The sequence below is a fragment of the Malaclemys terrapin genome, chromosome 21, assembly GCF_027887155.1.
Source record: "Malaclemys terrapin pileata isolate rMalTer1 chromosome 21, rMalTer1.hap1, whole genome shotgun sequence".
Lineage (NCBI taxonomy): Eukaryota > Metazoa > Chordata > Testudines > Emydidae > Malaclemys > Malaclemys terrapin.
Genome location: NC_071525.1, coordinates 5,489,103 through 5,509,426, shown reverse-complemented (window position 1 = coordinate 5,509,426; position 20,324 = coordinate 5,489,103). Strand labels below are relative to the sequence as shown.

General features: G+C 53.7%; 1 protein-coding gene across 1 annotated transcript in view; it reads left to right on the top strand.

Moving 5' to 3' along the window:
• Window positions 1-20,324, top strand: part of ITGA10 (integrin subunit alpha 10) — a 52,539-nt gene that overhangs the window by 15,252 nt on the left and 16,963 nt on the right. The window contains exons 3-12 of the mRNA XM_054010771.1: window positions 1,901-2,012; window positions 7,028-7,137; window positions 7,552-7,640; window positions 9,817-9,931; window positions 10,893-11,020; window positions 14,273-14,421; window positions 16,494-16,644; window positions 17,746-17,911; window positions 18,470-18,543; window positions 19,271-19,415. Of these exons, the coding sequence (XP_053866746.1) occupies window positions 1,901-2,012; window positions 7,028-7,137; window positions 7,552-7,640; window positions 9,817-9,931; window positions 10,893-11,020; window positions 14,273-14,421; window positions 16,494-16,644; window positions 17,746-17,911; window positions 18,470-18,543; window positions 19,271-19,415 (1,239 nt within the window). The remainder of the gene's footprint in view (window positions 1-1,900; window positions 2,013-7,027; window positions 7,138-7,551; window positions 7,641-9,816; window positions 9,932-10,892; window positions 11,021-14,272; window positions 14,422-16,493; window positions 16,645-17,745; window positions 17,912-18,469; window positions 18,544-19,270; window positions 19,416-20,324) is intronic.

Here is a 20,324-nt window from a genome sequence, read left to right as displayed (position 1 = left end):
AGAGACTGTCACTCACTGAGTGTGCACTGGGGAGCACTGGGCTCGCTGGGAACCAGTAGGTGCTACTGAAGTACAAATCATAATGTGGCTAGGGCACTCAGGCCCCAGCTCCTCTATCAGCTTTGAATAAGTCACTTCCCCCACCCTTCCATGCCTCAGTTTTCCTATCTGCACCCTAGGGCTAATACTTCCCAGGGGTGCTGCGTAAACACCTGTGTATCTCACTCCCCTGCCCCTTTGTCCTAAAAGCTCCAGGTGTAGCTACGCTGACCATTACAGGGCAGCACGGCCCTGCGGGTCCTGCAGCCCAAGGCGATTGGATAGCCCATGGCCCGTGTTACACAGGGGGCAGGCTGGATAATCGCAGTTGTCCCTTCTGGCCTTGGCATCTGTGACTCCAGCGGGGAGTCGAAATGCAAGCGCCGGCAGTGAGTTCTAGGGCAGGCCGGCTAACAAAATCCACCACATGATGGGGCAACGACATTTCCTGTGGCCGGGGGGGGGGAATCGGCTGCACAAACTCAACCCAGGCCACGTGTGCTGCCGGCTGCGGTCTGCCTGGCCTCCTTGCGGCTGTTAACCTGAAAGAACCCAATCTGGGAAGAGTCTGAAAGTCTCATTGAGGGCTTGGACTGCCTGGCCTAGTGGGAAGGGGGGGTTGTTTTAGCATCTGGTCGCAGGCTGCACAAATGTTTCCGTTCCCCTAGCAGCTCACGATACAGAGACTCGCAGATTCCAAGGCCAGCAGGGACCGTTGTGATCATCTAGTCTGACCTCCTGCGTACCCAGGCTCTAAAATCTCCCCCCCGCCCCCCGAGTCTTGCATCAAGTGGACCTGATGGATTTGTTATGAACCATGTAATTTGAGACACCAACCTTGGGCAAGTCACTTTGGTCCAGATCCTCAAAGTTATTTAGGCACCTAACTCCCAATGGAGTTACCTTTGAGGATCTGGCTCTCTGCGCCTCAGTTTCCCCTCACATGTTTTTGTTTCACCTACTTAGACTGCAAGTAATTTGGGAGAGGGACTGTTTTACTACAGCTTGGTCTTGGCTGAGAAAAAAGATGTGGTTTTACCAAATTAAAATTTTGATGCAGATGGGACCTGGTCCAGGTAATTGCCTAGTTAACACGTGTTCAAACTCCCACTGTCCTGTCTACACTAGGATTAACACACGTTGTTTTGTTTCGTGCGGAGTGCCTGCCGCGATGGGGCTCCGATCAGGGATGCTAAAGTAACACACTAGTCTGAATTTTCTGGAGTTCACTTAAGTGCATGAAAGATGTACACGGAGGGAGGTGGTTTTTTTGAAAGTGTTGGCTTGATTCTGCTCCTACTGGCCCTGTCTTGCAAGGCAAAAAGGGCGACTCGTGGGTTAAAAGCTAAAAAGTATGACCCAAGTGTAAGTGATGCAGCGTCAGCTTCGGCCACCGAACTGAAAAATCCCCCACAAAAGGCGGTTAGTTTCAACTGAAACTGAATTTTTTCCATTCTTTCCCCCCTCGACTAAACAAAAAAAAAAAGAGAGAAAATGTTCCATTTGGGCCACATGAAATGGTTCCAATGTCAATTCCGAATGACCTTTTGGAACGAAATGTGTCTGAAATGTTTGTGTTTGGTTCCTTTTTCAGCCCAAGCTATTTGCCAAATTGGCCAATGGTTTCAGTGCCGCACAGAATACAGTTTCCAGCTAACTTACTATTCGGGTCAGATTTGTAAGCTTTTCTTTGCAGCCGTAACATCTGGAGACTTGACTCTTGTTTTAAATGAAAGCCGAGATTCTGGAGAATGGTTGAGAGTTTTGTCTCTGTCCTCCCACTCCACCCCTCCGTCTTTGCACCTCCCCCAACTTTGGGGGTCTCTGGATTAGACTAACACTCTGCTCTATGTCTCTTTAGGGCTATGCAGGTCATTCAACATTGATGTGAAGAGACCCCAGATCTTCCAGGGCCCACCGGAGGCTCAGTTCGGTTACAAAGTCCTGCAGCACGAGGCCGGAGGGAAGAAATGGTGAGTGTGGAAAGCATTACCTGCCACAGCAGTTCCAGGGGGCAGCCCTTCGTGCCAGTGTGGACAGTGTGAATTTTACAGGGGCTTGTGAGATGGACTGAGCTGAGGGGAGCCAATAGCTGCATGTGCTTTTCACAGCTGCATTCCTCATTCGAATCCACTTTCGGGCCATAACTGGAAACCAGTTTGACTCCGGTCTGACATAGTTCTGGTGCCTTTGGCAGGGGAGAGCTAATATTATTTATTTGCATTCCAGAAGCGCCTAGGGGCCCCAACCAACATCAGGTCCCTGTTGTGTTCGTCCATACAGAATTTACAAACTAAACCAGAGGTCCCTGAACTGTGGGGCACGCATTCCCTAGGGAGACATAGAGGAACCTTTGGAGGGGCCCAGGCCAGCCACCATGGGGGGGAGGGGCGGGGAGGGGGTGCCACCCAGCCCCTGGCCGCAGCTCTTTCCCCGGCCCCGCTCCTGGCCCCAGACCCACCCCCAGGTGCGGCCCCAGCCTTGGCCCCTTACCCTGTCCATATGTCGTCCCCTTCCCTCCCCCCCCCCCGCGAGCCACAGTCCTGTTCCTAGCCGTGGCTCCAGGCGGGGGCACAGACAGGTGCAAGGGGGACATGACCCTCAAAAGTTTGGGGACCATTGATCTAAACAGATAAGACAGACAAAGGGTGGGAGCGGAAACTGAGGCAGGGAGAAGGGAAGTGACTTTCCCACGGTCAGTGGCAGAGTTGGGCCAGGAAGCTAGACTTCCTGAGTCTTAGGCCAGTGCTCTAATGACTGGGCCACGCTGCCTCTCTTGAACATGGGGAACATTCAAAGCGGGGAGAACTCACTGCACTACGTGGCCAGGGCTCAGAGGTACCAAAGGGGACAAAAACTGGAGGACCCCCCACCCCCCGTTGAAACTGATGAGGTCCCCCTGGCTTTAATTCGAGCATCTGTATCGCAGCCGTGCACGGGAGCAGGGGAGGGAGGAGTCCGAACCGTATCCCTGATTTCCCCAAGTGCACATCAGCAGTTGATAAAAATAAAATAAAAGGAAATGACTAGCAGCCCTGACTCGGCTGCTGTTTGAAAATGATTCACAGAAGGAGAAGGGGGAGAAAATAAAAATCTCCTGCACTCAGGAAATCCAACTGTTATGCCGGGAGGAGCCAGCCGCGGCCGGGACTGGTCGTCGTAATTGTTTGACACGAAGGTCATCTGAATACAGGAAACAAACGCTGTATGGTATGGGGGCGTTTCTGGAGGGGGAAAGGGGAGTGAAGTAGCAGGCCAACAGCTGTCCGTGGGTGTTTGGAGCAAAGTCTTGGATCTGCAGCCATCTCTGTGCTGAGCTGGGAGCTAGTGTTATTGTATGGCTTGAATACGAGCTCAGAGGGTGACCCGAAATTGCCGTCCATTAGGTGACCAATGTAGGAGTGGGTGGGTCACCAAGCCATTCCCAGTGGACTGGCGACCACATCTTCATTGGCGCTAAGTGGCCCCCCTGGGCTGCCAGTCTCAGCAAGAGATGCCCAAGTGAGAACAGGCCGTAGGGAATCAAGTCCTCTCTCTTAGCTGCAATGAGGAGGGATGATATTAGAGTTAAGGTTTAGACCAGCTTTCTCTGTAAACCTCAACTCTTCTAAAGCTCTACAATCTCCATAGTCACTCGGATTGCCTTAAATCAAAGAAGGAAGTATTTCTTCACACAACACACAGTCCACCTGTGGAACTCCTTGTTGTGAAGGCCAAGACTATAACAGGGTTCAAAAAAGAGCTAGATAAGTTCATGGAGGATAGGTCCATCCATGGCTATTAGCCAGGATGGGCAGGGATGGTGTCCCTAGCCTCTGTTTGCCAGAAGCTGGGAATGGGTGAGAGGGGATGGATCACTTGATGATTCCCTGTTCTGTTCATTCCCTCTGAAGTACCTGACATTGGCCTCTGTCAGAAGACATGATACTGGGCTAGATGTACCTTTGGTCTGACCCAATATGGCCGCTCTTATGTTCTTAAGTTTGCTGGGCCTCATGGGATCACTGGCGAGGGTTAGTGACCCAAATATGGGGTCATTTGATTCCTGAGGTACAGTCCCTCCCAAAATTGGCAAGATAGCCTGTGTCAGTAAGCTAAAGGGAGGCTGTCCCCATGAAAAGCATCTATTGCCACTCCTCTGCGGATGCTGGGCAGGTCTTTCACGACGGCACCTCTGCCCACCCCCAAGAAAATGTGTGTCTCCAGCTCCATGTTCTTCGGCTAAGGCAGGTCCAGCTGACGAACAAAACAACCTCCAGACCTTAACTGATTTCCCTCCTGGGCTAAATTTGGGGCGTAAGCCGGGTGCTCCTGTTCTGGGCAGCCATGACATCTTCTACGACAGAACTTCCACCAAGGACGGAAAAGGCAGTGCATCCACCCGTGTTTAGAACTGTTCCCCCAAACTTTCAGCCACTTTAAAGTGTGGCGACCGGGCTGGAAAACCTAGAACTTGTTGGGAAATGCGGGGGGAGGGGTGCGCCATGGAAAATTTTGACAAAACCCAAAAATCTGTCCTGTCGTTTTATCAACACGTCCAGTGGAAAATGTTGACTTTTTGTTGAGGGGGTGTCCTGAGCCAGGCCCCTGTTAGCCCAGCTCCAATTAAGAAGCATTAATTGGGGCTGCCTGAGTATGCCACGCCTAATTGCTAGGAGAGAAGCACCTGCAGGCCTCGTTAGCAGGGGGCTATATAAGGCTGGCAGGAAGGCAGTGAGGGGGGAAGAGAAAGGGAAGGGGGGAACCCCAGCGCGTGCACCCCAGCTGGCTGGAGACGCTAGCTGTCCCCCAGGTGGCTGGTTTGTAGCAGACCGTAAATAGAAGGTGGTGGGAACTGAGACTGAAAATAAAAAGCACTGGTGATTGCACTCAGAAGAGGTCTCTGGCTCATTTGTTGCGAGAGCAAGTGAACTCCTCGTTACAGGGGGGAACAAATCAAAAATGTTGGCCCCCAACTCAAAGTCTGGCTTTTCCACCCACATTTTTCAGTTTTCTGACTGGAAAAAAAAAATCAAAACTTTTCAAGGAAAGCTGACGCATCCAGGAAACATTTTGGTTTCAGCAAAACCCCAGTTTTCCATCCCAGCGTCCCCTCCCTCCCCCCCAAAAAAAGTTTTGATGGAAAATTTTCAATCAGTCCTAATAAAACAATAGCGGGCCAATGCCAAGATCCCGAAGGGCTGGCAGCAGATCGGCTGTCTACGTAGGCACTGGCTTTTTTAAAAATGAAACAAACTGTGATGAGTGCTGGGAAGTCAAACGCCGCTGGCCTGGAAGGGAGGTACCCCAAGAATAGATTGATCTGTCTGACGTACCCAGCATCAGAGGGCCTCACCATTGTGAATCCATTTATGCTGTGCGGGAGGGCAGCGCTATTGTCGCTGTTTTACAGCTGGGAAACGGAGGCTTGGAGTAACAGGACATCTCACGGGACTAAAGTTAAGCACGTGGATAACCACCTGACACCTGAGAAGCTAGGTGCTGAACATCTTTGAGGATCTGGGAACTGAATCCGTTGTTCCTCTGCAGCTGTGTCAGCCATGCTCAACAACCACAGACAGCGCGAGGACGGTTGATTTAAGTTGCAGAGTTTGGCTGAACAATCCTACATCTACATCCAAGTGCCTTTTCCCCCCTCACCCATCCTCAGCCTGAGAGCTGCTTTCTCCATTCACTCCTCCTCAGGTTCATTCTCTCACCAGCGCTCCTTGGGGCTGGGAGTAGAGAGAGCCTCCCCAGAATGGCTTCATGGCGTCTATTTTCTCCCTTCTTCGTTTGACTTGATCTTTTTAACCTGCGGTGTTTTAAAAGCACTTGCAGGCAGTTAAAACGCCGAGGGGTTGTTTTCCGGGTGGGAATAGGGCCAGATCTCTGTAGTTCCTGGGCATCAGTGGAGCACTGGTGACTTGCCCAAGTTTTTGGAAGAACAAGGCATTGACTTGACCTCACATCCCCCGAGTCCTAAGGCATCACCCTAACCACTGAACCAGCTGAGGTTTTGGCCTTCTGGTACGTCCTTCCCTTCCTGATCCATCTGTGCAGAGAATTTCCTCCGCGTGTGTTTTCCCCCGGAGGCGTGTGAACCAAGAGGAACTCACGGAGCCATAAACTTAGGCAGCGTTTTAGCTAAAGCAGAGAGCCAGAACTCGTCTACTCAAAGGTATTTTCATTAGGTTACCAGACCAGAGGCAAGCAGGGGGCTGGTGTGATGAGGATTCCAGGAGGCTGCAGGACTGGGAAAAGCCCAATTAAACCAGGCACGGTCGGCCCCAAAGACCCGTATTTGCTAAGGACATGCAAACACGCCCGGCCTCGCTGCGCAGGCTGGTTTCTGGGGCTGTGTGTCTAAAACACAAGAACTCGATGTCTTCAAAACTATTTAAAGGGGCCCTATTCTGTCGCTCTGCTATGCCCAGCTGTGTGAGGGATTTTGTCTAGCATCTAGAGTAGGACTTTGGCAGTTGCAGCGTGATCTCTATTCCAAGTTCTGCCAGTGACTTGCTTGGGCATGTCATGTCCCCTTCCGCGAGCCTCAGTTTTCCCATCTGTACAGTGGGGCTAATGATGCTCTGCCCTGTTGTGAAATGCTTTGTGATTTTAGACTGGCTTATGCTGTCAAAGCGCCAAGTATTGTTAATTAGGAACTAGGCACTACCTATTGGATCAAGGTTGTCTGCGGTCTCCTGTCTCTGAGGGTAGCCAATCATAGCAGCTTTCGAGGAAGGTGCAAGAATCCCCCCTAGTGGATACTTATGGAATAACAGACCTTTAGGAGCAGTTTCTTACTCACCTCAGGTTTATGCCATGCACCGTGAAGGGTTTATATATAACACTTTTTAAAACTAACTATAAAACTTCCCTGCAAACCTCTCCCTGTCGCATCAGAACCTCAGGCTGCCCACTCTGCTAACAATTTATTTCTTGACGTTCTGAGGAGGAAGGTACCATCTCTGCCCCCTTGACTGCGTTGTTGGTGTTTCCTCTACAGGATGTTGGTCGGGGCGCCCTGGGATGGGACAGCCGACAACCGGAAAGGGGACGTGTACAAGTGCGCTATGGGTGCAAGAAACAACTCCGCGTGTGCCAAGGTCAACCTAGGTAACGCCACTTGAAAAACGGATCCGTTTGGGTTGAAATTTTCGAACCTGCCCTAAGGGATTTGGAACTCGATGGGGACTGGAGTCCAAACCCAAGATCCCTAGCGCCCAATCCGCCAAGCATCAGCAAACCCTAATGAGAATGTATCCTTCATAATTGTACTGGCATTTTCATTCCTGAAAACTGGGTGTCTAAATCTGCCCACTCCCCACCCCGAGTGGTTTTGAAACCTCTCCGCCTTTCGAAAGTAAATGTAAAGGGCAGGGTTTACAAAGGATCTAACGGGAAGTAGATGCCAAACGCCGATTGAAATCCCCAGTTCCCTTCAGCTCCTCTGAAACCTCAATCTGAGCCTCGGAGCTGGGCACTAAAACGCCGTTTGCTTTTCCTTCCGCCTCTCGGCACTTTATTTAGGTGACATGGCCCTGCGGAACGTCTCCACGCAAATCAGAAATATGCACTTTGGAATGACGCTCCTGGACAACAAAGAGGATGGCTTCGTGGTGAGCAAAGTTCTTACCAACTGGCCGAAAAAAGTCCCACGTGCTGCATTTCTGTGAGCTGCCTTCACCATCCCGGGTGGGAGCCTCACAGTCGCAAACTTAGACCCACAAACTTCCTATTGTGGTGGCATCTCAGGACTCCCATTGAGATCAGGGCCCCGTTGTACTAGGAGCTGTACATACCCATAATGAGACAGTCCCTTCCCCAAAGAACTTACAATCTAAGTCAGTGTAAGACAAAGAGTGGGAGGGGAAACTGAGGCCCGGTGACTTGCCCAAGGTCACATAGCAAGTCAGAGGTGGAAATAGAACCCAGAATACTTGACTACTGGTCCAGGGCCCTACCCACTTGGCCACACTGCCTCTTGAGCTAGGGGTAGGCTTGGATAAAAGGAGTATTTTCAAAGTGGAGCAAGTTGCATTTTAACACTGGGAGACGTTATTGTTTTGTAAATTTCCCCAGCGTGGCGGAGAGGACTTGCCAAAGTGATCTGAGGGAGGGAGAAGCACAAACCCTGCTGAGAGCCCAGTGGGGCGTGTGTTCCTAAATCCCTTGGGCTTTTTGGCAGAGTCCTGCTGAGGGGTGAAAAGTAGATCCTTCAGGATGGTGGAGAGAGACGGGGTGGATGGAGGAGGGCAGGGCTGGGGAGGGGGTGGGACAGGAGAGGAGCGACATTCGAGTGGAGTTAGACTAATGCCAGGTAACACCCGAGCTGCTCTCAGCCTGCCTCGGTACTGCAGGGTCTGGCTGCGCTCGGAGCACCCAGCCGTGGCCTCGTCCCCCTTGCCAGTCCTGAAGCATTAGGAAGGCGACCAGGCCTGGCTCTGTCATTCAGCTGGGAATATAGCCCTGTGTGGCTTTTCGCTCCCTGCCAGCTGCCGCCCTGCATCTCTGTGGTCTCGCTCTTGTTTGCTCACTGAGTCAGCGTCTGCTCAGAGCCGGTCAGGCCACCGTGGGCAGCGGGGCGGCCGTGCTGGGTTCTCCCCCAGCCCTGCTGCCTTTGCCACTGGGGATCAGTTTCCCCCACAGCCTCCCTGCTCCGGACACAGCACACTCCCTGGAGTAGCCGTCTACCCGAAGGTACTTAGCTGACTCCCGAGACCGGAGCGGCTGAGCACTTCCCAGCGGTTAGCGGATTTAGCCCCATGACACCCCTGTGGGGTGGGGACACGGGTTATCCCTGCGTCACACACAGAGAGGCCACGGCACAATCGAACACCCACAGCAGCGAGTCTCAGAGCCCGGGTCAATGGCCGTATGCTCGCGGGGCTCAGGATGGCGGGGGTAAGAATAGCAGTGTCGCTGTCCGGCTCTGGAACCCCGGCTCTGAGACTCCCCCCCTCCCCCCCCAGCGGGTCTTTGATTGCAGTGGAGACATACCCTAAAGGCCAGATTCTTAAAGGTATTTAGGTGCCCAACTCCCTTTGAAATCAATGGGGGGTTAGGCGCCTAATTCGACGTAAATCATTCCACGTCCACCCCACCTCGGATGGCGCGGTATAGCATAGCGCCGGGCATTGTGTGTTCCCTGTCTGCTGGCTCCTGCGTGACATGAGCTTGGTGGGTCTCAGGCCAGTTCCCAACAGCAAGCATCCGTCTCTCAGAAACCCCCCCCTTGACTGACAGCTTCAACACTGAGGGCTGATCGGGGCAGGGAGAGGAATTCCCCTCTGTACCTGGCAGCAATCGTGCCCTCCGGGTGGAGACGTAGGAGTTGAGACCCCGAGGACGTTGGTCGCTAGGGCCAGGACTTAACGTCACCCACGTCACGTCAGGGAAAGGACAGCGGGCTGGCTGGTCCCACTGGGCTGTCCCAGCACAGCGGGGTGGGAGACGCGTCCGAGGTGGGATAGACACTCGTGACCCATCTAATCCCTGCCCATGCTCCAGGAGATGGGATGTTGGCCTATTCCAGCACACGTGCAGGGGGAGTAGTGACCTAGTTGGGGTACTGGCCTATTCCAGGGTGCCTGTGGATGGAGTAATGGGCTAGACAGACCCCTGGGCTGTGCCAGTGGAGGTGGGTCCAGATGAACCACTGCTCTGCTCTGGCATGGCAAACGCTTCCTGTTTTAGGAAAGGGGTGAGGGGGAGCGTTAAGCTCCGTGGGCAGAATGATGGGGACGCGCCATCCCTCAGGGACAGGCTTAACCTGCATCTCCCTCTCCTCGGCAGGCCTGCGCCCCTCTCTGGTCCCAGGAGTGCGGCACCTCCATGTTCAGCACGGGCATCTGCACCAGGGTGGATGGCAGCTTCCAGCCGACCGAAACCATCGCCCCCACGGCTCAGAGTAGGTGGTGAGCCGGCTGCTGTGTGCGTGGAAATGGAGCCGGGCCGGGCCACAAAAGCTGCCTGGGCCCGAGACGGTTTTGCGTGACAAGCATGCCAGCAATGCAGCCAATTGGCTTCCCCCCCCCGCCCCTTTTGGGTGGACTTTTGGCGTTCGTATCGCAGCAGCTTTGGGGGCAGGGAGGGGGCGGCTTGCTGGCCCCTTGGGTCTGCAAGTCCTGGGGCAATGCCAGAAAGGAGACGTCACCCGTTCAGCTGTGTCCAGCCTTAATGCAATGCCCCGGAAAGGTCTCCTCCATGGTCCTGTCCGGGATTTTGGAGCAGCTAACCGGCACCAGGCCGTTCCCACAATGCCCTGCTTCTAGCAGCAGAATGCGCCAGCCTCTGGCTGTTCCCAGAATGCACTGCAGCCAGGTGCTAGGACCAGACTTGGGCAGCAGCTCGCTCCGTGGTGACCTGCAGCCGGGAGAGGCATTCAGGAAAGCTGTTAGCTCTTTTCAGTACAACATGGAGTTCGAGGGCTTTTCTTACCCACTGCCACTCACCCAGCAGGGCCAAAACGTGTTCATTTGAGTGTCCTGCTGTGCAACTGGGGGCCCTTCATTTAAGCACCGGCGGTAGAGATTGGATCCCAGGGGCCAAAATCGGCCTTGACTCTTACACCTGGTAGATCTCTGTCCTCTCAGAGTCACGAATATTCTGCCTGTGCCAGAGGTGGGGCTAGAACCCTGGAGTCCTGGCTCCCTCTACTCCCCATCCTCCGAACCCCAGCACCCTGGCTCCCTCCCAGCTGCTCTAACCACTACACCACACTGCCCCTGTAAAAATCAGTCACCCAGTCAAGATCCTCCCTAATGCCAACCCGCTAGCCCCAGGTCTGTAGAGCAAAGCCACAGTGGCCAGGATCCCCAATCCCCCATGTCAGCTCCCGTCTGATGACCCACCTGCCGTGTGTGTTTCAGGGTGTTCTACCTACATGGACATAGTCATTGTCCTGGATGGCTCCAACAGCATCTACCCCTGGTACGAGGTGCAGAACTTCCTCAGCAACATCCTCGGCAAGTTTTTCATCGACCCGAACCAGATCCAGGTGAGTGTATCCGCCAGATTCAGTTCGGGACTCAATCCGGAGCAGCCGTGTGGAACTCAGCGGCATGACTCTGGATTGATACTGGGATCTTGTAAATCTTGCCTACACCAGGCTCTGGACAGCCAACATAGCTGCAGGAGGGCAAGCCCCTGACAGCTGTAACTAGCCTTGGCAGAATTCGGTTTTTATTTTTTTTATCATTTCTGTGGCTAATCGATGTTTATTTTTAAACATTTTTTTTAGATTTTTAACTATTTAAATTTTCACGGTGGTGGGACATTCTGGAGGGGTTGCCCCGGGAGGGTGTCAGACAATAATTATTTCACGACAGATGTTGAGATCCAACACGTTAAAGCTTTGTAACCCTTAAAACACAAATTGTCGATGTCACGGGTCAAAATACAAGCAAGTTAATCTCGAACGTTAAGTCCTCAAGCAGCATTTTCTGTCCTTGGCCTATCTGAACATTTCAGTTGTGACTAGGTTTTCGTCGTGCGGGCAAATCGACGTTCCTCGACATTCACCCGTAAAAATCCAGACCTTCCAAGCCTCGACATAAGCTAGATGGTTTAATTCAGTGGCTCTCAACCTTTCCGAGCTACTGTCCCCCTTTCAGGAGTCTGATTTGTCTTGAGTACCCCCAAGTTTCACCTCACTTAAAAACAACTTGCTTACCAAAGCAGACATAAAAATACACAAGCGTCTGCTGGTGCAAACCGGGATAAATTGTGCAAATGGTGTCTATTCTGGGGGGGCGGGGGGCAACGATGCAGCTGGTAACGTCCCAGGTAGAGAAGGCCTCACTTCCGCTCATTTGCGTTACTGTAGTGTGAGAATGTGGCCCCTTTGGGCCAGGCGCTGTTCAGAGACCATCCCTGCCACTGAAAGTTTACAATTGAAACAGACAAGACAGACGAGGGGAAAGGTGGAGCGAGCAGAGGGAGGGCTGATCCACCACCCCCATAAATCTTGGGGTGGGGATTAGCTAGCTGAGGGAAGGAGAGGGGGCGTAAGGAAGGGAGGTGGGGAGACAGGGCAGGGAAGGTGGGAGGGAGGGGAGTAAGGAGGTCAGGAGTGGGTTGAGGCTGAAGTGAAGCAGGGAGTCCACATCTTGGCGAGCCTGAAGCCCCCTCCCTCCGGCCCCCCCAAGGAGATCAAAGGAAACAGGCTTCCCCCTCAAACGCCAGCCGCCCGCCCCCTTCCCCACATCCTCCGGATGAGTAAATAAGGAAACGGTGAGTCTGGCTGGCTTGCCGTGGCACGGGGCTGACTCACAGAGGGCAGGCTGGCTGACTCAGGGCCGCAGTGGTGGCTAACTGCCTCAACTCCCCCACCCTCCCCCACGGGTCCCGATTCTCTTCCAAGGGCCTGATCCTGAGAGGAGTGGCACACCCACGCTGCTCCCACGGGCGCTGTGGCTCAACTCCTCCCAGCAGCAGGGCCGGTGGCTGTGATACTCTGCAGGCCCTGGGATGTCTATCCCTCCTCCCTCTTTGCAGAGCCCAGACAGACCACGCTAACAGGCCTCTGACCCTGCCCTGCTGCCCCCAGAATGCCCTGCTTTGCTCTGGTCCCAACCTGCTCCCAGAATTCCTTGCACCCAGCCCCTCTCTTCAGGATGCCTTGCTTGCCTTTGGCCCCACATTGCTCCCCAAATGTCCAGTCTCGCTCTGGCCCTGCAATCGGCACATTCCCAGAATGCCTTGCTCATACCCTCTCCTGTACTCCCAGAATGCCTTTCCTCGCTGTGGCCCTGGCGTTAGCCCAGTCCCATCATGCCCTGCGGCTGGCACCGGTTGGCCTGGTCCCACAATGCCTTGCACTGACACTCTGGTTGGCGTCCATTTTTTTTCCACTCCCCAGGGTGTGTGTCCACTCGGAGGGGCGGGGGGCGCCAAGAAATCCCACTCCATGGGAAACAGGAAATGTAAAGAAAAGAGGCGGAAAGAGAGCCTGACCTCTGAGCTTTGTTGTGTGTGTTTGAGGGGTGGGGGGGTGGAGACGGTCCGCTCTGCTGAGTCGGCACAGGCCAGGGCTGAAACGCAAAACCTCATTCAAGGCCGGGTGTCCTAGAGTCACCCAAGCAAAAGCCAGCTTTGTTATTGCTAGCTCAGCTCCCATCCACCTACGGAAGGGACCGCGATGCCACGGATTTCCCCCCTCCCGTTGGGGTGTTGGACAGACGCCTGCCCCGTGTTAGCTCCCTGCATACAGACCTTCCAGTCCGCCCCTAGCGAGCACTTGGAGTCTGACTGCGCGTCCCCTCTGCCCCCTTTGCTCTTCGCTGCTCTAGTACGTTAACCAAAGGAGAGAGGATTTCCTCTGGCTGGAGGATTCGATGCTCATGAGAGAGGCAAACAATGCAGCGTCCCATCTGGGATACACGCCCAGACCGGTCTGCAACCTCGCACCTGAACTAATCAGACTGATGAGATGTTTGCCCCTTTGGCCTGTGCAGTTAGCCAGTGTTCTGGGCCATGCAGGGCGGGTTCTGTCAGGATAAAAATTCAGTGCTACGAGTCAGAGCGATCCTTGTTTCGTCACAAAAATATGTCCACAGAGTCTGTCTTCCGTTCCCACAGCTGGCAGTTTCCTTGCTCAGACAATGCCACGTCTGCCCCTCCTGTGAGCTCTGTGCCCAACAAGCTTTGTTTCATCTTTCCCTCCAAATCACGCTCACAACTGCTTCTCCTGACTTCCTGCTGCCTCTCACCCCCACAGCCGATCTCTCTCTCTCTCTCTCTCTCTCTGACACACACACACACACACAAAGTTAGATAAAAACATAAATATTCCTGCTGGAAGGTTGCAATGTAACATGACTTTATTGCTTAGAATTGAAAACAATAACTCCAAAACAGAGAGAGACAAAACAGGCTGCTCCCTAATGCAGTGACCCATGACTGACCCCACCTTGGTGTAAGTGGGATCTTTTCAAACTGGCTACCTGCTGTGCTGACTGACTCTGCTCCCACACTTTGCTACAGAGCCCTCTAGAGTGCAAGTAGGAAACCCTCCCACCCCCCACCCCCCCACTCCCTCCCCGGCCGTTCTTAGCTTGCAATTCCAACACAGTCCTCAATACACCAGCAAGTGGAAGGTCAACTGACTTGCTGAAGGCCATGGACTGAGCCCTTGTCTCTCGAATCCCAATCCACTGCCCTCCCTTCCTACCCCAGCCTTCACATGCAGAAGGGATAACGTCGCACTGAGCTGCCTGTAGCACTACTGAACGTGCCACCTCTGTTCTAGGTGGGGGTGCTGCAGTACGGGGAGAAAGCTGTCCACGAATGGACCCTCCAGGATTACCAGACAGCGGAAGAAGTGGTGGAGGCGGCGAAGAACATCAGCCGTCAGGAGGGCCGGGAGACTCGCACGGCGTTCGCTATCCACAAGGCCTGGTACGGGGAGTGGTGGGAGGGATTTCTCATGGGAGCTGGGTGTGTGGATTTTTAACTGTGGTCTCCACACTTCTTAGCTGCTTAAGTGCCATATCCATTCTGGGGTGAATTTCCAGGAGCAGACAGTTCCTAGATACCCTGTTCTCATGGTATTTCCTCCCCAGGCAGACCCAGAGAAAAGGGGGCCTCTTGCAGGGAGATGATGGCAAAGTATCTTGGTGCTTATACAGCTCTGGGATCCCAACACCCGGCACAAACTGTGTGTGGCTGACGCCACCGAAATGCAGCCAGCTCAGGGGTGGAGAACAACTGTTAACAACCCAGCACAACAGTGTGGGGAAGGAGAAATGCAGCCCAAGAAGGGCAAGTCCTTGCTCATCTCTTAAGTGCCTTAGGGTTGTTAAGACAGGAATTTAGTTTTTAAGACTCCTCTAGCAGATGCCAACACACTGAACCTCAGGCATCTCAAGTGTGTGGCCTTTAGACGGCCCAGCTCACAGAGCTCTCTTCCAGCCCAAAAGCTAACCCTGTGCATCCTCTGAGGTCTTCTTTGCTCCTTGCTGATTAGGATCAACAAACTCACCAGGCTGCCCGCAACTGACTCTGTGGAGCCCAGGAAAGGAAGTGGGCGTAGAACTCAGACTCGGAGGGGTCTGTGTGGGCAGAGATTTCATTAAAGGGACAGCTGGTCCTGTGCTCGCGCTAATGGCGCCAGGGCGAAGTGCCCGAGGCGAGAGCAAGAGGCAGCACCGTTTGTAGCAGGGCTGCAGGGCCAGGCCTCTCGGGAGCTGAGACTGGCCCTGGGGAAAGCTGGTGGGAGGCTGGTCATGGGAGCGCTGTTCCCAACTGGAGAGGAGATGGTGGCTACTGAGAGGATGAGTACTACTCCTCTGGGATGGGGGAGACCCAGGTTCAAGCCCCTGCTTGGTTCCCTGCATGACCTTGGGCAAGTTACTTAGTAGCTCTGTGCCTCAGTTTCCCCAGCTGTAAAGTGGAGATAATAGCCCTGCTCTGCCTCCCAGGAGGCTGGGGAGGATGAATCTGTTAAGGATTGGGGATTATGATTATGGGGCGAGGGGGTGTAGAAGAACCTTTGGTACAGATTCCCAGAGATCAGCCTATGAAAACGTGCTCTTACCCCGCCCTCTAGGACGAGACGTGACTGAAGCCCCGTGCGTGCCAGGAGCACTTTGCTCTGGGTAGCTAGATCAGTATCTTATACCAGCAACGCTCGCCTAGTGTAGACATGGCTTGTATCGGTAAAGCTGTACTTTTGCTAGTACGGTTGTTATCAGGGCTAACAGGGGGCAATTGTACCAGCTCCCCGAGAGTGGGAGGAGCCCAAAACATCAGTAATGTCTGAGTAAATTAACTACTGATCTCTCCAGAAATAACGGGGGTGGGGCTTCAGCGAACATGACGGCCCGGGGCCCCAAATTTCTCTCCACCGGCCTGGTTATTCCACATCCTCTCCCCTTCCCTGAACGGCGCAAACTGCAGGGGCCAAAGTGCAGTTTTGCTGGCATAAGCTGTGTCTGCCACGAGGGTACTTGCCAGCACAACTGGGTCAGTCGGGGGATCACACCTCCGGACCGACAGAGCCCCATCTGCAGTGCAGAGCTGGCCTGAAGGTGGGTTTGTGGAAGACGAGCTGCATGCTGCTCAGTGGAAATGAAATCTGGGTCTCAGCCCAGTTCAAGCATGGCACAGAAGGCATCGGACTGGGGCTCCGGAGATTTAGGCTTTCTGCCCAGCTCTGCCACTGACCAGCTGGGGGACCCTGGGTGAGTTTCTTCCTGTCCCCGTGCCTCAGTTTCCCCTCTCACCTTTTGTCTGTTCTTTTTGGATTGTAAGCTTGTCAGGGCAGGGCGCTCGCTGGGGGTTTGTACAGCCCCTAGCACGGTGGGGTCCGCCACCACAATTGGTCCACTCACTGGCAGCTTGAATGGGCCCTGGAGGCTGAAGCCCTTCTGCACCTTCTAGGGCAGGGTTAGGAATTGGGCCTCTCACAGCATGTGACCCTCAGCCAGGGCTAGAACCTCAGTCTGTGTCTTCTCCCTCTGTTGTGACAGCTCGGAGGCCTTCAGCCCGGAGAGGGGGGGCCGGGAAGGAGCCACCAAACTCATGATCGTGGTGACCGACGGCGAGTCCCATGACGGGGATGAGCTGCCAGAGGCCCTGGCTGAATGTGAGAAACGCAACATCACGCGCTATGCTATCGCGGTGAGTGGGCAGCGCCCAGGGACTCGATGTGGCTGGGGCATGGGCTAATGCTGTGTGGCTGCACCAGCCCGGCTTGTCTGATTCTCATGCTCTGGACTGGTTGATGGAGATGGGGAATTTTATCCGGGGAAACCTCCCTTCCTTTCCTGTGTCAACTCCTATCACTATGGGAGCCTGGCCTGTGGAGGAGATCAGGGACACGAGGGACCTGAACTACATTTCCCATGTTGCACCATGACCAGGGACTCCCATGATGCAACGTCTGCCTCCAAGAGAAAGACTGTGGTGCATCATGGGAGATGTAGTCCACCCAGAGACTGCCAGCCAATAAATGGGCTTGGCCAAACTCAATTTTTAGTTTTTATACTTTCAACGGATAATAACAATGTTTGTTTTGAAGCACTTTTTCAATTTTTAGCCATTTAAATGTTCACAGTTGTGGGACATTGGGAGGGGTCAGACAACACGGGCATCAGGCAATAATTATTTAATGACCTGGAGATTGAAAAAGTGACGGCTTTATAAAGATTAAAACACAAATTGTCAACATCACATCTCAACCTATACAAAGTAAATAGCCCTAAATCTACTCTAATAAGTTCTCAAGCAACATTTTTCTTACTTTGCCCATCTGTAAATTTCAATTATTCTCAATGGAAATATCTTTTTCTTGGTTTGTGTGTTTTCGGGGAAGTCAACATTTAACATTTACCCACTAAAAAGCTAATCCTTCCAAACCAACCTATAGAGGAGCAGGAGGCAGCCAAACTACATTTCCCATGTTGCACCATGGCCAAAGACTCCCATGGTGCAACTGCTGCCTCGAAGAGGGTAGACTGGTGCATCTTGGGAGATGTAGTCCATCCAGTGACCCTGGCCTATAGAGGAGAATGGGGGCAAGAGGCAGCTGAACTACAGTTCCCATGAGGCACTGTGGTGGCAATTTCCAAATTGAAATTTTCCACTGGGAGAGGGGGAAAAACGCATTTTCCAACTGGCTCACGTTGAGGGGCTCTTGCCCGACACCTGTAGAGTGTGCCATGTTAGACAGTGAGTAACCAGCTGAAGGTGACACGGTCCTCAACAGCCCTGGCTTCTCAGGTCCTAGGTCACTACATGCGCCGACAGCAGGATCCCCACTCCTTCATCAGCGAAATCAAGTACATCGCCAGCGACCCCGATGAGAAATACTTCTTCAACGTGAGCGACGAGGCGGCCCTGAATGACATTGTGGACGCCTTAGGGGATAGGATCTTCAGCCTCGAAGGTAACTGCGTTTGGCTGATCGGGGCAGCCGTGGAGTCCCAGGGGCCGGGACCTGGGGCTGGCATCCAGGACTGGGCCCAGCAGCAGAGCCCCCCAGGTGTGGGTCCAGCAGCTGGTAGCAGGGCCCGCAGTGGAGCCCCCGGGAGCGGGGCTGGCAGCCGGGATCCCGCACAAAACGGGGGGGTGCTACAGCACCCCCTGCAGCCCTAGTTTCCACTCTTACGCCCGTGGGTTCTGTTTCGTTGGCAATCAGAGATGCTGCCAGCAGCACAGGAGAAAACAGAACTTTATACTACGCGCTGAGAGGCCAGTGTCACACCTGAGCCTTTCCTGACCTCCTTCTCCCACACCAAGCTAGGTCCTCCCTGAAACATGGACCCTCTTGCTCCAGTTCCCCCTTAGCATTCTACAGAGCTAAGCGGTCACTCCTGGCCCTACATCCTGTTAGAAGAGCCAGGACAAATGTGAGAGTTCATAGCGGAATGTCCCTGGCCATCTTCCTGTGCTGGGTTACCCGAAATGATGCTGATTTTTTCTCTCTCTCCCCCCTCCCCACCAGGGACTCATGGGTATAACGAAAGCTCCTTTGAACTGGAGATGTCCCAGATTGGCTTCTCAACCCACCTGTTGGAGGTAAGGCTGCTGCTCGTTGGCTTAATTTAATATGGAGATATACCTATCTCATAGAGCTGGAAGGGACCTTGAAAGGTCATCGAGTCCAATCCCCTGCCTTCACTAGCAGGACCAAGTACTATCCCTGACAGATTTTTGCCCCAGATCCCTAAGTGGCCCCCTCAAGGATTGAACTCACAACCCTGGGTTTAGCAGGCCAATGCTCAAACCAGTGGGCTATCCCTATCCCCCCAGGTAGAGCTAGAAGGGGGCTCAAAATCATATCCTCCATCCCTTTGCAATGAGGCAGATTAAATTAACCTCCCACTGTGCTCGGTGCTGTACATATAAAGGCTATCTCTGTCCTTGGAGGCCTTGCCATCTAAATAGATGAGTTAAAGGCAAAACAGGAGCAGAGAGAGGGGAAGGGACCTGCCCAAGGTCACCCAGGCCACCTAAGGCCTAGTCAGGTGTCCTACTACCGGACCATGTCGTCTCTTTATATCAGTCATTCCCTGCTTCTGTTACGAGGGACTTCTCTAGAAAGCAATTGCAGAAATGGGAAGTTATCCTAATAGCCTCTCCTCTCTGTGCCTCAGAATCCCCTTTCCACTGAGGAACAGCACAAGGAACTGACTGTCTTCCAGGGGGACCTGCAAAGGGGAACGTAAATTGGGCTCGTAGCCAAGGGATTGGCGTAACAGAAACATCACGGTTTCCCATCTTCTCTCCTCCATGCCCCTGCCAGGACGGGATCCTCTTTGGCACCGTGGGGGCGTACGACTGGGATGGCGCCGTCCTCAAGGAGAGCAGACACGGCCGGGTCATCCCGCCCAGGAAAGCCTTCGAGAAGGAGTTTCCACTGGAGCTGAAGAACCATGCGGCCTACCTAGGTGAGGTGGCGCCGTCGGCCCGAGCCCTCTTCTCCCGGGACTGAGCGGCCTTGGGATTCTATTGTCCCGCCTCTCGTTATCATGTGACCTTTGGGGAAGGAGCCAAGCACCTAGGGCACATGGGTTAGAAATATCTCATGGGCTGCAGGGCGTGGAATGTCTCGAGGGATTAATAACGGGCTGCAGATCCCGTCTCCTCTAGGTCGCCCGGCTCAACACAAGGGCCAGATTTCCCAAGGGGGTTAGGTGCCTGACTCACATAGATGCTCTTGCAAATCCCTCTCTGCACCGACCTGCATCTTTAGGTGCCTAAATGGCTTTGAAAACCTGGCCCTAAGCTGGTGGGATTTATTCCTTGTATTGTGGATGCGCCTGGGAGCCCCAGTCATGGGGCAGGACCCTCTGGTGCTGGGTTCTGAACAATCGGAACAAAAGGACAATCCCGGCTGGGTCTGGAAGCCAGTGTTATCTGCCAGCTGGCTTCTGTGACACGAGTGGGTGAGGTACCAGCCCCGATAGGCATGTGCCCCATGGCTGCCCGTACCCCAGTTCTGTCCAAATCAGGATGGCCCAGGAAAATCTGGGCTGGGGGGAACAACGCATGGGAAACACATCTCTCCCTGGGCCCCGGAGGAAAAGGAGAGCTGGCTGGCTCTAGAAGACTAGGCCAGGGAACAATTCTGTGCCTTTAGTCACTGTGTTGTTAATTTCTTTTCATTTGCATTGTGGTGGCACCTTTCCGCCCCCCACGGTGCAAGGCGCTGTACAAACACAGACCAAAGAAACAGTCCCTGCCCCATTCTTCTCTCTCTGGAAAGGTTGTCTTCAGAGTAACGCCCCTGGAGGCAGCGCCACAGATCAGTAAAACCCAGTTCTCTGTGTCAGCCAACCAAACCCCAAAGCTGGCCA